Consider the following 16,223-nt stretch of genomic DNA (forward strand, 5'->3'; position numbering starts at 1 on the left):
TATATCTTGCACCTTCAGCAGTGATGCTATCAGGGAGGCCATCAATCAGCTACAAATAAAAATGATTTATCATTTAAAAAAATCAATAAAAACAGCATCAATGCAACAAAATGAATCAGTAAACAACAAATGAGGGAGCCAAAACCTCCAAAAACTAGCAGTGGCACAAATGCCTGAAAATACATAGAAGGCCTGGGAGAATGAAAGAACAACAACTTTCACCTGGCTCTGAAATGATGGCAGTGCAGCTGCAAGGTGGGCATCCTAAGTAAGGGCATTCCATATGTGGTGTGCCATATTTAAAAGAGCCCTCTTTTGGATGGGCAGCTCAATACCGCACACATTTGTTCCTGCTACAGGAAACCAAGAGACCTGCTTCAGTTGATCAAAGACACTGAATGCAGATCCCTACATTTAAATTATGCTTGGATACAGGCTATGCTTTCAAAAGTGCTGGAGAGTACACCATGGCTGTTTGTTCAAACAATCTGTTTCACTCTTCTCTCATTAAGTTGTTCAATTGCATAATAGATTTATAGAGATCTCCCATACACAGAAATTTTGAAGATTAGGGAGCAGACTAGGCTAGTGCTCTCTTATCTCTAACATGCTACTTTAAATGGGGGCTTTTTTCCAAGCAAGGGAGACCAAGCAAACAATCTCCCACAGGAAATGGCACAGCTGGGCTACACATGTCTGCTCTTCTTCTTTTTTATGTTTCACTCTTGGGATGAGAAGCAATAGTGAGAGTATTATCTGAGTGCTTGCATGTGTGTGTTCATGCACATAAAAAAGGATGTAGGTACATGAATATTCTCTTTCTCAGAGGCCATATTTCCTTCTAAGAGAACTCATGAAGAGCTTCATCCAAATCAATTACTGTATCTGAGCCTAAATGGTTTATCTGTGTATGGCTTGTGTGTGTGTGTGTGTGTGTGTGTGTGTGTGAGCAAGAGAGAGAGAAAGCAATTCCCACCAATACTAGGAAGCATATTACACTCTTAAACCCTGCCTTTCTTTCTTAATTTACAGTTAGCATGCATTTGTCACATAGATAACCTTAACTTTAAAAAAATGGCCTATAGGGAGGGGAGTCGTGACAGCATTACCTGTATTTCTAGCATGCATTAACCGTGGAGAGTTTTGTAAGGCCTTATCAACATCATCTGAAGTCAAATGTGGAAGAGGAGCTACAAAACAAAAAGCAACACCAAAATTTTAAAAATATATATTCAGAATTATCTTAATAACCATTTTCTTTTATCCTGAGAGGATTGTTTATTGGTCAGTCTAGCATCAATTCATTCTGCTCTTTGTGGGAGTGGGTTTATAATAATGCTGGAAGCAGGGCTTTAATTAAGAATATTGTAGAAAGTACGGACAACTAGAAAGCCTGTGAAAAACAATGTCATATTGGTGTTGCACTGCCTGATTTTTAAAAACAGAAATTGTTCTTTGACATTTTATTATTCAGTTATGCAACATTGTCTATACCACAGATAACAAATTCGCTTTCTCCTCCTCTCATTTTTGAATGCTGCTTATAAGTTTAATTTTATCTATATTCAGGGGACTCTTTTGTTCAGCCTAACATCATACAAGCCCTATTTCTGCGAGAGTCTTATAAACTGCTCCTTTGTGCACACACATTTAAAATCATGCCTGGAATTTCTTTTCAAATTATTATGTATATAATCTCATTTAGAATGATCATTTCAGTAATGGAAAAAAGGAAATGCATGTGACCAGAAAAAACATTACAATTTTTTAATATAGATTATGTTTGAACTGATTTTTGGTAATATCTAAAATAGTTAAAATTTCCCTGATTTGAACTCTGCTTAAAGAACACTGTGAGCATAGCATTTGAAAGAGAAATCTGAAATAAGCGTTACAGTAGAAATTGCAGCGGACAAAACATTGGGGTTTTTTTTTGGGGGGGGGAGCCATCAACAAAGAAAAGGTTCTTACTCTCTCTGAGGTAGTGTAAGTGTGAGAGAAGAATGTCTGCATTATAGCTTGGTGTTAGCCTCTGGAAGTCATCTTTGGTCATCTTACACAATTCCTTCCCATCAATATTCTGAAACAGCACAATGTCCACATCTGGCAGGCCATATTCTTTGACTGCCCATTCCAACCACTGGCGTACGTGGTCTGTGCTCCATAATGTGGGATCTGTTTTGAAAAGCAGAAAGTTTCATTGTGTTAATGTTATGGAGAATGAGTTCTACTACAAAACTGACTGAGCTTCTCCCCCATAGCAAATGCACTACTGAACAATGAGTAGCATCCAATGTAATTGTTCCATTAGCACAAGGGTTTATGATTTCACCCCCTCCCCTCCCCATGCACACTCTGTTACCCTTCCCAGATCTGATGTGGATGATTGGGGGGAAACCCAGAGGAGATTTAGGGGGCAGCTGGGGAGAGGAAAGGAGGGTAAAATTTTGTGTATAAGCATAAATCTTTGCACCATCGGAATGCACTACTTAGTGCTACACTGAATACAAGCCAGTATTAATTATTCTGGCTCAGTGTGTTCGTCCCAGGAATCTGTTTAATCCATCAAAAGGAACCAAAACTTAGGCGAAAATTGGATGCGTGCCATCTATCCCCATTGAACTCAATGGAAACTCTTTTACTGAATTCAGTTGGATGTAAATTGCACCTAATGCCTGAGGCAGAGTGGTTGGCACACTTTCAAAAACATGCCTGAGCATTCATTTTTCTCATCATGTATCTTGAATAGTGCCTATTATGAGAAGACATTATGCTAAAGTGGAACTAACTACCCTTTCCACTGTAGCCCTTTGTACTCTTTACTCAAGGTATGCCATTTATTTATTATTTATTTATAAATTGCATTTATTTATTGTTAAGCCACTTTCCATATTGATTGCAAGGCAGATTACAACCTTAAAAGAGAATCAATAAGCAAAACCAGTAAGCTAACATTTTAACAAACACAAATTAAAATGCAACCATGAAGTTAGTTTTCAGAACAGTTCTCAATAGTCAGGAATCAGGAAATCACAAAGATCTAGATATTCAGGAGGCCCTGAAAAGTGGCTGAAAATGTGACCTGTGGTTCAATAGTAAAAAATAAATTTTAAAAATGGCAGAAAACACCACCCACAGGTCATGACCTCAAAAAGTAGCTATCATATTGACCCATAGGTTTTGAAGTTTTGCCAAGGGTCAAAAAAAAGTTTGAAAGAAGCCATAGTGTCCTGTATTAGAAGCATAGAAGCACTCCAACAATGATGTCTAAGAACCAACGGAACCTTTGTCTAGGAGGAATCTGCCATTCAGGTCAGACAGGGAAGCATCAAATATGTAGGGCCATTTCCAAGTCATTGGAATAGTCACTCCTCTCAATTTTGAGGAACCGGGTGTGCACAGCTGTTTTCCTGTCCACACACCCTACAGTAAATGGAATTCAGGGTTCGGTTGCTGGTGGTCCTCCTGCAGAAAGCAAGTTGTCAGGATGCTCCCTCTTTTGCACACTTCCTACCCTTGATCTCTTGACTACTGATCCCAAGCCATTAACAGGTCTTCCATCACAATTCTTAGAACTGCAATTCAGACTGATTATCCCCCCCCCCCCGATTACCCCCACAATTTGATCCAAAATGACTTCAGTTTTCGCCTCCACTAGTTCCAAAGCAGATGCCCAATCCTCCACTGCTGCATTCTTTTTTTTAAAGATATATTCACCAGTTTCCCTGCTTATCTAATGGGCTTGTCAGGTTCCCACCTTTCTGTGTCTTAGAACCAACCCACACTTTGTTGCTCTCATCAGTTTCGTCTGGCAGCTCAAAAAGGCTGTCATCCATTTCCTGCTGAATATTAAGCCTGGCAAACCTGCTCTTAAGCATAGCCTATCATCTTCTGACCTTTGCAAGCAGCACCCCCTCGCCCCAGTGTCAACCATTGCTCAATGAGCAGCCCCAACTACACCCCTGCTCTTTAAAGAAGAATGCAACCTTGTCCAGAACAGGTAAACTGCTTGATTCCCGTGCATGGAAGCCACCTACTCCTAGAACATTCAGCTTGTTATGATTCAGCTTCAACTCATTAGCCCTCATCCAGCCCACCACTGTGTCCAAGCATGGCCACACCTGATTGAGCGATACAGAGAAACAGAGCTGTGTGTCATCAGACTTATGATGATACCACACCCCAAATCCTCTACTGACTGCTCCCAATGGCTTCATGCAGATATTGAGCAGCATTGGGGACAGAATGGATCCTCTCCTGTACCCCTCAGCTTAACAGCCAGAGAATGAGGTATAGTCACCCAATGCCCTCCACTGAAACCAATTCTGCAGGCACGAGTGCAACCACAGTAATTCAGTGTCACTCTCTTCTAATTCATGGAAGTGGTCCAGCAAGACATATGAACACCAGGCCCTGCACAGTGACCCAGCTTAGCTGTGAACTATTAATCTCGCTCCCCCACCCCCTGTTTCTTTTTTATTTGCCACATCATCCTGCAATCTGTAATGGCTGTGTATAAATGAAAAACATCTGGCAGTCAGATAGCAGGACTTTGCTCAAATATTTCTTGTGCAGCTCAGCAAACAGCTGTTTATGCCTACAGACCTCTTGCTCCCTGAACAACATTTACATCAATTTCCAAATGTATTTAAGACAGATGTGGATAGAAGAAAGCTATTTATGATCACTCACGGTTCAGAGACTGGGACATGTATCAATGGCCCATTTTTGGACCAGATTGCTTGGGAAGTGCTGCTGCTTTGTGGCTTGTTTCAGAACATTTTTTATCATCCACTGAATCAGTTTGTTAGCAAAGCATTATCTGAGTATGTGTAGAAGATTATGCAACAAGTGTGTAGCTTGACAAATAACTGACAGAATTTCAACTTGTCGTTTTAGCCACATCTAATTTTCCTATAGATTCATGTCACTATATAACTGTGGGAAAGTTAAGCAATGCAGCAGAAGTAGAATACACATTCCTTTTAGAGTAGCATGAGTAAAGGTCAATCTTCTTTTCATTAAAGATTAGCCCCATATACCAATGTAAACCACAAGTGATAAGGGAATATTATGATTAGTTTTTGACTCTCCAAAATGTGCATAAAACAGAGGAATCAACAACCCCATTTGATGTTCAAGGTTTACCAGCAGTGATAATCAGCTGGAATAGCTACTTTTCTGCCAGAAATTCAACAAAAATTCAACAGAGCACTAGTTCCTCCATCCATATCTAACACACTAGCCATCCTAGATTATCATTTACTTGTACATCTTTTGCCAGCAGGTATATGTGTGTGTACTAATTACTGCTTTAGATCTAGGGGCTCTACCACAAAAGATACAATTGACCACAGTATAGCTAATACAGTAATTTATATTGTACTCATCAAAAATTTAATTGCCTGTTTATGAAAATGCAAAATTGCTGTTATGGAGGCTTGAATTTAGTTGATATATATCTGGACTCGATGGGGTGTTGATATCCTTAAGAGCTCTAGGGAATAACTTCAGTTCATTCCAACTGGCAGTTCATCAGTTCATGTCTCTTTCCTTCTGCCATAAGGCTTATGTGGTCTGCCTATTCTCACAAAATCCTAAGACGACTAGAGATGCTTATTTGTGGGCTGGCTCTCTCACACAATCCATAACTTGATTACTGTACCCTTTATAGGGATGTCAGAAGGCAGTGATTTCCCTTCCAAACTGTATTCATCACAATCAGTGCTATTTCCATTCTGCTGCAGTTCAGTTTCTGCCAAATATTATGCTATTTGCTTCACTGTCCACTATTTAATGCAGGTTACATACATTACCTATTTACATGATTTTTGTAACTTACATTGATTTCAGTGTAAATGAAGTATCAAAACAATGTAAAAAAGTAATTACTATAATTACATATTACTTACAGACTTTGAAACACACCTATGTGTATGAATACCAATCATATTGGCTTGAGTGATTTCCATTCTAGACTGCAGGATGAACAAGCAAACTGCATGAATTTCTGCTTCCTTTTCTGTTTTCACTAGAATTCTCTGACATCTCTCCAACACCTTCTCCCTTCCCGTCTTGGTACAACAACACCCCTACAACCAATGAAATGGCCAGGAAGCTAGCGCTGCAGTGCCACCTCACCGGGCAAGCTGCATCTGATATATTCCTAAGTATGTACACCAGGCTCCTACTTAGTGTGGAACTAAAGGTGTTTAAGCTGAATGGCCAGCTGTGTTTAATGACTGGGCGGGCCCTGTTTTAAAAGGTTATTTAAAAACATTTGTCTTCTCACCTGCTGGAACAATAACTCTCCGTTCATTGGTGGTCATGTTTGGTGGTGGGATGTGCTTTTCTTCCATATAGCTTCCATAGTTCATGCCAACGTTTTCTGTGTTGCTGGCCATCTTTCCTCCTTTTGCCACGCTGCAGTTGTCAGGGGAATTCCTAAGGAAACAATTTAAGATTTCCTGAATAATACTTTTCAGTAAGCAGGTTCACAAGTGAAAGAGGATTTTTGCTAGATGCTGATCTGAAATTCTCATCTATCTATCAAGCAATGATGTTCTAGGAGTCTACTTTAGATACTAAAATGCCTTCCGCTGGTGGAGGCTGGATCTGTAAAAACTTGAGGATCTGATTCCATATTACTTTATTTTTGGAAATGGAAATGGAGTTTGATTTGCAGGCATATGATTTAGGCCTGATGGACACTCACTGTTGCATCTCTTGAACTTCTAAAAATATGCATACTGTCTTTCTCCACTGGTGCACAAATCAGTAAACCACAAAAAAATTGCAAATCAGCATAAATACATTATAAAAACAGACATAAAAAAGCACGCTATTTGGAGACAAATTGGCCTAAACTTCAGACTAGAGTTAATGTACTCAGCTCTTCTCAAAGTCTTGGTATATTTGCTACCTGAAAGTGATGTAATATGGCAAGCCTTTTTGAGAAAGGATTTCCAGCTATGCACCACTCCTACCAATACAGAGATATGCATACACTGAGTGCTTATGAACCAAGCCTTCAAAAAGATGGGAGTAATGGTAAAGAATATACATCATTTGGGTTTTTCACAGTAACAAAGAAAGTAATAATGAAAGCAGATTACATTAATTCTAGAGCAAACTGCAAGCATGGAAGCTGCCATATGTCGAAACAGAATTACATGTGACAACATCCCATTTTAAAAAAAAATCAGACATGCAGTACTTTTATTTAAAATTACTGTTACCCACCCACCTCCTCAAGAAAAAGGGTAAGGGCTAAATAACAATACTGGTAATGTTGATGAGACCCAAATGGACAGTGCAGTCTGGTTACTGTGTTTTCATAAATAAAAATGATTTTGAATAATTTAAAAGAGAAGCATTGCTAGTAACATGCTTTAGATCGTTGTACAAATTTACATTATTTCTTTCCTCTGGAAAAACAACAACAATGGAATGTAAAAGATATAAACTTCTTCCTGCAACAATGAAGTATATATCATCAGTTTCAGTCTGTCCTATTGTCATGGGCAATCGTGCATTAAAAGTACAATAAACACTTTTCAGTGTACTCTTTAAAAGATTGAGTGGTAGCAATCAGTATTTGGCACACTTCTTGGGAGTTGCTAGGGTGGGTCTCTGAACTGAATATAAACAGAGAAAAGACTAAATTAGCATTTCTCCCTGGAATCCAGAAGCATGTGCTCAAGAATTTTACCTTTATAATCAACTGAGGAAAATGACAAGTTAGTAGAGGTCCCAGCCCCAGAGACTGCAAAGTGAACCCCACATGTGCAGTGGGAGATCTGAACCCCTGCCCCCAACATCCAAACAAATAAGCACCTGTGCTCTGAAACTCATGAGAACTTAGTTCAGCTGTAGTGAGAGAGAAAAATGTGGGGAAAGATGGACAAAATGGATATACCGTATTTTTCGCTCTATAACACGCACCCGACCATAACACGCATGTAGTTTTTAGAGGAGGAAAACAAGAAAAAAAATATTCTAAATGAAACAGTGGATGTATGATTTTTGTGGTTCATGCTGTGGCCACAGACATGTGATCTGACAGTGAGTTTGGAGTAGCCCAATGCAAAAATCCTGAGGATCCATGTGGGTCCGTGCTTTGTAACCACGTTTTAAGTGGGGAGGGAAGGAAAAGCACTCAAGGGACAAGGAACACACGTGGGGTGTGTGGAGAAGGATGCTGCTAATAATGCAGGAGAGGGGAGAAGGGGATAAGGCTCCTCTTCTCTCCCACTTTGCTCCTTTAAAGCAAGCAGACTCTGCTTTTCTCCCTCCTCCGGCTCATCCCTGCCTTAGCAAGCTGAAAAACTTTGCTGCTATGTAGCGAGCTGAGTGGGGAGGAGAGAGGGACAGAGAGCCTGCTTGCTTTAAAGAAACCAACTGGACAGGAGCCGCTTACACTCGTGTAAGTGGCTCCTCTCCTCTCCCACTTTGCTCCTTTAAAGAAGCAGGCTATCTGTCCCTCTCTCCTCCCCACTCAGCGGCTCTTCTCCCGCTTTGCTGTTTCAAAGAGAGCCGCGGAGGAGGGAAGGAAGGGGAACCATGGATCCTCTGCTCACGACTGCAGCAGACCCCCCGCCACCCATAGGCATTCCCTCCATAACACGCACAGACATTTCCCCTTACTTTCTAGGAGGAAAAAAGTGAGTGTTATGGTGCAAAAAATACGGTACCTCATTTCACATGCAGCTAAATCACTTATTTTTACTTTACGCACTGCAATACCAGTCTCATTAGAGCCAATTCACACTTTATTTTGTGTTTTCTTTTATTGGCCTGATTTCCCTGAAATAGACACAGAAGAAGTTGAGGAAAGAATGGCTCTCCACATTCATGCTCATTGTAAGGAAACCTAGCCATTTAAATGCGGATGTGCCCTGTACCATTGCCAACATGAGTATGTGGATTTTGTTATTTGAAGTCTGGTATTACTTTGTTTCTAGAAAAAAGTATGAATCAACTAATTGTAGAGGGTTTGTGTATCTGAAGTTTGATGCATGGTGTAAGTCCTGAGCTGAACAAGGGTAGGCACAACTGGAACCCAACATACCAAGATGAAAACCTAACATATAGGCAGCCGATAGCTTACAAATATCAGGAAGGAAGCTGCCTACAAGGTAAAGGCTTGTTTAAGGAAAATCTGTTTGATTTCTGAATAGCCAAAGGACAGTTGTTAATAACAGAAAAGCAGTCTACAGGGAAGTGCGCCTGGCAAAGAGCGAAGCCTAGCTCTAATTCATTCACAACCTGGGCCCAAACTATAGCCCAACATGTTTTGGAATCCATTCTTCCTTCTGGTTTCTGGTCAAAAATGGTACCAGTGCCTTGCCCAACTTGACACATCAAAATGCTACAGACAAGTAGCAATAACTTCAGATAAATGAGAGATGGGTGTTTATCAAGATGCACATACAGTACATTGTACTCTATGTTTTTGACACCATAATAAAGTTACGTGAAGGCCATCCACTCATCCCCCTTCCCTCTTTCCTTGATTCCTTTGCACATTCCAGCTGCTTTGTGCCTTAAGGCCATCATAGCAAATTAAGGCAGTCAGCATCTGGCTCACTGGAGGCCAGGCAAGCTATAAATATTACCAGCGCTGCTCTTTGCTTTTGCATGGAGGGAAACAGCTGGTTTAAGTTTTACTACACATGATCCTTTCTCCATTAGAGCAGACACTTCAATATTTCTTGTGTATGAGGTTAGAGTGAAGAAAGGGCTGAGGGAGTGGGAGCTCTAGCTTGGCAGTTACAAAATGATGTTCCTTATATACTTAATTTACAATTATATTGGTGCTGGGAGAATTCTGAAATCTGATATGCTGGTACCAATACCAAAACCACAATAGCTTCCCAGTTGGCCTACAAGTTTCTAAATCCATTTTTCCTTGTTTTCCTTTTATTATTTCATAGAAATTCTATTATAATGGCAATGGATTACATTTCCCAAGTTGTATTTCATTTCGAGAACTTGTAAGCACATTGTGCTTGTGGTTCCATAAAATAAAGAGTGAGCTGGAAGCCACAGCCCTCCTATGCTTGCTTCTGAGAGTAGGAAATCTCATGTTGTTTGAAGCTGCCAAAACAAGAGCATGCTGCCCATAAGCAGAACAGTGTATATGTGTGTGTGTGTGTGTGTGTGTGTGGTGTGTGAACCACATAAGAGTCAGTGTGGTGTAGTGGTAAAAGCTGGGGTAGCCAATGCAATGCCCTCCAGATGCTAGATTATAACTCCCATCATCCCTCACTATTGTTATGCTACAGTGGATTGATGGAAGTTGGAGTTCAAAACAACCAGAAGGTACCTCTTTGGCTACACCTGCATTAGTGTCCAGGTTTAAATCTCTACTCACACACAAAGCTCATAGGCTGCCTTTAGGTTAATCACTATCTCCCAGTCTAGCCTACCGCGCAGGATGGTTGTGATAATAAAACGGGGGTGGGGATCCCACATAGAAATCATTTGAGACAAAGCAGGATATAAATGGAATCAACCAACCAACACAATTCCACACTTTCTGTGCTAAGCTGAACCAAAATATCAGCTAAACTAGGTTATCCTTGGAGATGTACTTGCTTACATGAATAATGACCACTAGTTGAGAACAAATCACATTTCATCGAGGCAATTCCAACATTAGTAGGTCTATTAAATGCCTGAACCAACAACTTTCCTTGGGGGCCCCTCCAACACCTGAATTTCTAGCTTATGCTTGCCCACTGAGACCAAAAGGCTGCATGAATAAAACTAGCACAGTTCCTCCATGATTAGACACCTGGCATCAAACCAAGGTTCTGAATGTCTGGAGAATTTGTTACTTGAAATAAGAACTCGCGGATATTTGAAGACTGTGCTACACCAGAGCTTTACATTTTTCTAGTTTTGAAGACCTACCAAGACGTTTTGCTGCCCGTAAGATGCATCATACCCCTGAACATGCACAGAATTTGCTTTAATGAAACTTTTTTTTCCATATCTGTAGGTAGACCAAACATAATCTACATTAGTAAACTGCCTCTGCCATAAGGCCAAATATGTCCACCATTCCCAAACACCAAGAACTGAGGTTAGAGCTAATTTTATTTTATTTGAATTCACAATATGGTCCATGGGTTTTTGATGCTTTGCCCTCTTCTGAGGAATTACTCTTGCAACCTGTTGGGAAGGCTCAGGAGGGATCACTAGGGGGAAGGCGCTGCCCCTGCTGGCACTAAGTGTCTATCAGGTGAAGTGGTTGTCTCACTGTACCTAATGGTACGTAGAGCTGGACTCATCAGTTTACTATACATTCCATATTAGCTTCGTTTGTAAAGTGCACATTTTAAAATATCATGAGAATTTGAGGGCCACTCAAAATGAAATCAGCCTGTATTACTGATGAACTTTTGGTAACCTAGAACATGATGCATTTATGGCCAAAATCTCATGGCAGCAGAATCAAAAGATTCCAACATACAGCCCAGATAATGACCTGGAAATTTACCAATGCAATTAGTCTGTTTCAGACATGAGAGCCAATGCACACAAGTAATTTTATAAGGATTAAAGCTGCATTTGGATAACTCTAATATGCGGAAATTGACCAAAGCATTTTTCTTTTTTAAAGTTTGTAAATGCATGCTTCTGCCCCAAAGCAAAAAGATAGCATATAATTTTGAATGGTGTTTGGTCTACAGCTCCTTTAGCCCACTATGGGAACAACATTAAATATGGGGCTTGTCCACACTTTTGCTTGTCCCTTGTCTACAAAGCATGGGTTCAATGGGTTTCCTGCTTGTCTTGTGCTTTCTAGGCATGGGTTCAAGTCATTTCCCAGTTCTTCCACTGCTTTCCCTGGGTAAACAACCCATGCTTTACCACTGAATTGGAGCAAATGTCAATCTGCTGAAAAACTGATTGATGTTTGCTTTAATTCAGCAGTAAAGAGTGGGCTTTCCCGGGGGGGGGCAGTGATGCAAGCAGAAGTGTGGTCTCACACCCTCATTTTGAAAGTGCTCTGTTGATGCAAATCTTCTTCACAGCAAATCATTTTGAAAAACAGGTTGCATGGGAGGTTAGCCACAAATGGGCTCATAACACAAAAACACAAAATTTGGAGCTAATTAAGAAATAGCTAAAGAGAAGTTGCACTCTTGTTCAATATACTGAATATTAAGCCTACTGTTATTTGTTTTCCCTCAATCCACTTGCCATTCTGCAAGCAGCACTAGGATGTTACAAAAATTTGAGCTGCATAAATGCACTTTTTTATAAAGCACTTTGGGAATATTATTTATTCCACCTTCCATCTGCCTCCTTTAGTAGAGAACCCACATTTAAATAAGCATTGGATCTCTTAGTTTTGGTGTTGTTTGCCTGTCTACCTGGTAAATGAGACAACATCTAAGTACTAGGCCTGCTCCTAATTCTTCGATTCAGGAAGATTCAGAGAGAAAAGCCTTGCCCAAACAGATGCAAAGAAAGAATCTTTAAACTTTTTCTTTTTACCTTGAGCCATTAACTTGATTTGGATTGCATTCCATCTTGATGGTGACTCTGGCTGGAGGTTGCGATAACCAGTCCTGCTGGGGAACACGTGGACTCATCTTTGATGTCTGCCCATATTCACTGGAAGAGGAGGCTGTCATCTCTGCCTTAGAAAGGTGGGGAGTTCCGTAGGCACACTCAAATAAAGACTGGTCTTCACTCACAACTGATAATGCTTCCTGAAATCCAGAGAAGAGAAAGCAACAAAATGACCTGCGAGAAAAGTTATGCATATTGTACAGAACTTTAAGGTTTTGATCCACAGCAGTGACAGTAAGGACCCATCTGCACTATGCAATTAAAGCCGTATCATACCAGTTTAAACAGCCATGGTTTCTCCCAAAAAATCCTGGGAACTGCAGTTTGTTAACTGTTTGATAAGAGTGTTGAGAGTTATTAGGATACCCCTATTCCACTCACAGAACGATAGTTCCCAGAGTTGTTTAACAACCAGGGAACTGTGATTTGTAGTTGTGTGTGGAGACTAGGGATCTCCTAACAACTCTTAGCAGCCTTAACAACACTTTGTACATTTTATATAACTGTAAACTACAATATTCACTTCATGGTCCTTAGAATGATTTGCTCTCTGACAAAACCACAAAAAACCCTATACAATTTCCAATTAGTTAACAAGCCTCATCACCACAACAAGGGGAAAAGTTGAAGAGCCAAAAGGTATACAAATTAAGTACTGCAAGTTGTTCTAAATTACATAGTTTATTCCAGCTGAAGAGGTTGGGTCTTGTTGTTCCAGTCATTGGAGTGTTTTTAGGGAAAATTGCAAATCCTTTCACTGAAGGTGTTAACAACAGTAAATTAAACAGCAGCAGATGCTGGATATGTGCTTCTCCAAGATGAAAAATGTATCACTTCAGTTCTTTTTCTGTAGCGCAGCCACAAAATGAATTGCTGCTGTGTGCCTTTTTTGCTGCTCTGCACATACATTTTTAAAGCACAAAGCCATTCCGTAGCTTTTGAAAGCTCTTCTCTGATGAGTAATGCCAGACCTCAAGCAAACTGAGGAATGCAAAGTTTCAGCCTTGTTGCAGGTGTGTATGTGGACATGTTATCCAAATGAAGGTGGGGGAATGAATGATTTCAATATTAATACCTATTTATTCTAGCTATTTTTATGAGGAAGTAAATACAAATATCTAATTAAATGGAAACATTATTTCCATGAGTTCTGCTTTACCAGAACTAAGCCTATGACTTTCCAGTAATTGTCTTAGGTTGCAGTCCTTCACTCACTTATCTGCAGTAAGTCTCACGGAACTCAGTGCAACTTTACTTCTGAGTAGGCATGCATATAATTGTTGCATTAAATTGCTAGCAAGTGAGACTGTCATCAAACATTATAGCATACTTGAGCTCTTCCTCCCAATTTCCCCAATTTTCAAAATAGCAACCACATAATAGTCTGCTGTAAAATTGGACCTGTGGCATGAAGATTATCTTTGAATCTGGAATACGTCACTTGACTTGTGGATATTGTTCATCCAGTATGAAAAATAGGAGATAAATCCAATGTATTTCTAGCCAATGCAGGTTTTACATTAGGATTACAGATGAAGGAAACATGAAAAGTGAAATTAAATGTAAGCATCGCTTGTGCAAATGGGCAGTATGTGTACAGGTGATATAGCTTAAAATGCGTGTGTAAGGAGTTGAATACATCTGAAATGTATTCTGCCTCTGTGAAACTGATTTATCAAATCAGACTAAGTACAACTAAATTATTATATTGTCATAGATCTAGGGCAGGGGTAGGCAACCTAAGACCTGTGGGCTGGATGCAGCCCAGTCGCCTTCTCAATTTGGCCCACGGACAGTCTGGGAATCAGAGTGTTTTTACACGAGTAGAATGTGTCCTTTTATTTAAAATGCATCTCTGGGTTATTTGTGGGGCATAGGAATTCGTTCATTTCCCCCCCTCCCCCCAAAAATAGTCCGGCTCACCACATGGTCTGAGGGGCGGTGGACCAGCCCATGGCTGAAAAAGGTTGCTTACCCCTGATCTAGCGTATACCAGGGTCTGTGAATGAATGGTAGAAATGAATAAAATGGTAGCCTTTAGAGAATATTTGGGATATGAAGGAAAATAAAAGCTGCAAAACTGTGCCAGACAGGAAATTCCTGGGTTAGCTTATGCAAACCAGCCTCGCCTGGCTAGGTAAGTACTGAGCCATTATGGGCCATTGGAAATGCAAAAGAACTGTCCCTTTCCCAACCCACCCCAGGAATGGACAGAGGCAAGAGAACTGGCAAGGTGGGGTGTGATGTCACAGGAAAATGTATCCTTTTTGAAATCTAAAGGTGTTCTGGGAACAAAAAGGAGGAAGTAGGCAAACCATTTTGGCACTGGCTGGAGAAGGCTGCACCAAGAGACCAGGAACCATGGCTGACTGCTGCTTTGGATTCAAGCCTGCTGAAGTTATGAGTTATGCAACAAGAGACACTCTTGGGGTATAATACTGTGCACCCCCTCCATTGAAGACTCCAGGTGTAAACAAGTATACAATAAACCATATTTCTTGAAGACACTAGAACTTCCTTTTTCTTAATGGAAACACAACCCTGGAACCCCCTGGTATCTTGCTACCGCTCGGCAGAGCTTGGGGGGTGGCACACAAACTTCATAACAATATCCATGACAGGTTTATCAAGGGTGCAATGAGATTAAGGGCCACTGTCTGAATGATAATCTTGGCCATTTGATTGCCCTTTTTACCCATTGCTGTCTTTTTCTATTTGTATTTATTTTATTTGTATATATTGCTTGTTTTATGTTGCTATGGCCGTTGGCTAATGCAAATAAAGTTTATCTTATCTTATCCATGACAGGGCAGCTGAACAACAAAACTTCTTGGCATGAAAAGTAAGAAAAATGTTGCCTTAACCTCCCTAGGCCATAATTATATTGCCAGTTTGGAAAATATAACTTACCTACTTAAAATTGAAACTTAGAAATAATTCACCCTTCAGTATAAAACTCCTGGTGGGAGGTGCACACACAGTGCACCAGGGTACTACTGGAATTAGGAGGTCTGTAGATGTCTATCAAGTTATTTTAGGATTTTGTACCCCGGTGTGAGAAAGGAATGGATAGTAATGTAGCAGACACAGAGATCACCCAATATTTGTAATGGCTCAGTCATGTGCTATATACCTAGGGAAATGGGAGGGGTGATTCATATTGGTTCTGTGTGTGTACGAGAGTGGACTGTGTATTTGTACTCAAGTTTTCGATTTTGGTGATATTTATAGTACAGTGGTACCTTGGGTTACATACGCTTCAGGTTACATACGCTTCAGGTTACAGACTCCGCTAACCCAGAAATAGTGCTTCAGGTTAAGAACTTTGTTTCGGGATAAGAACAGAAATTGTGCTCCGGCGGTGCGGCGGCAGCAGGAGGCCCCATCACCTAAAGTGGTGCTTCAGGTTAAGAACAGTTTCAGGTTAAGAATGGACCTCCGGAACAAATTAAGTACTTAACCCGAGGTACCACTGTACATCTATCATATCTATCTATCTATCTATCTATCTATCTATCTATCATTTATCTATCTATCTATCATCTATCCATCCATCCATCCATCTATCTGAGAATACTGTGTCTATATTAGCTATTTTACTACCTTTCTGTGACTCTCCCAATCAATAAAAGGAT

At 40.3% G+C, this 16,223-nt stretch overlaps 1 protein-coding gene across 11 annotated transcripts in view; it reads right to left on the reverse strand.

The window, feature by feature from the left end:
* ERG (ETS transcription factor ERG) overlaps positions 1–16,223 on the reverse strand; it is a 112,927-nt gene that overhangs the window by 8,347 nt on the left and 88,357 nt on the right. For 8 of the 11 annotated variants that reach the window (XM_083438700.1, XM_083438701.1, XM_083438696.1 and 5 more), the window contains 4 exons: positions 12,511–12,728; positions 6,293–6,444; positions 1,972–2,175; positions 1,110–1,190 (listed from right to left, as the gene is read on the reverse strand). In XM_083438700.1, the coding sequence (XP_083294826.1) occupies positions 1,110–1,190; positions 1,972–2,175; positions 6,293–6,444; positions 12,511–12,728 (655 nt within the window). The remainder of the gene's footprint in view (positions 1–1,109; positions 1,191–1,971; positions 2,176–6,292; positions 6,445–12,510; positions 12,729–16,223) is intronic. The other 3 variants (XM_083438704.1, XM_083438706.1, XM_083438705.1) reach the window with 1 other exon arrangement.

Source organism: Podarcis tiliguerta (genome assembly GCF_965153285.1).
Source record: "Podarcis tiliguerta genome assembly, chromosome: 4".
Classification (NCBI taxonomy): domain Eukaryota; kingdom Metazoa; phylum Chordata; class Lepidosauria; order Squamata; family Lacertidae; genus Podarcis; species Podarcis tiliguerta.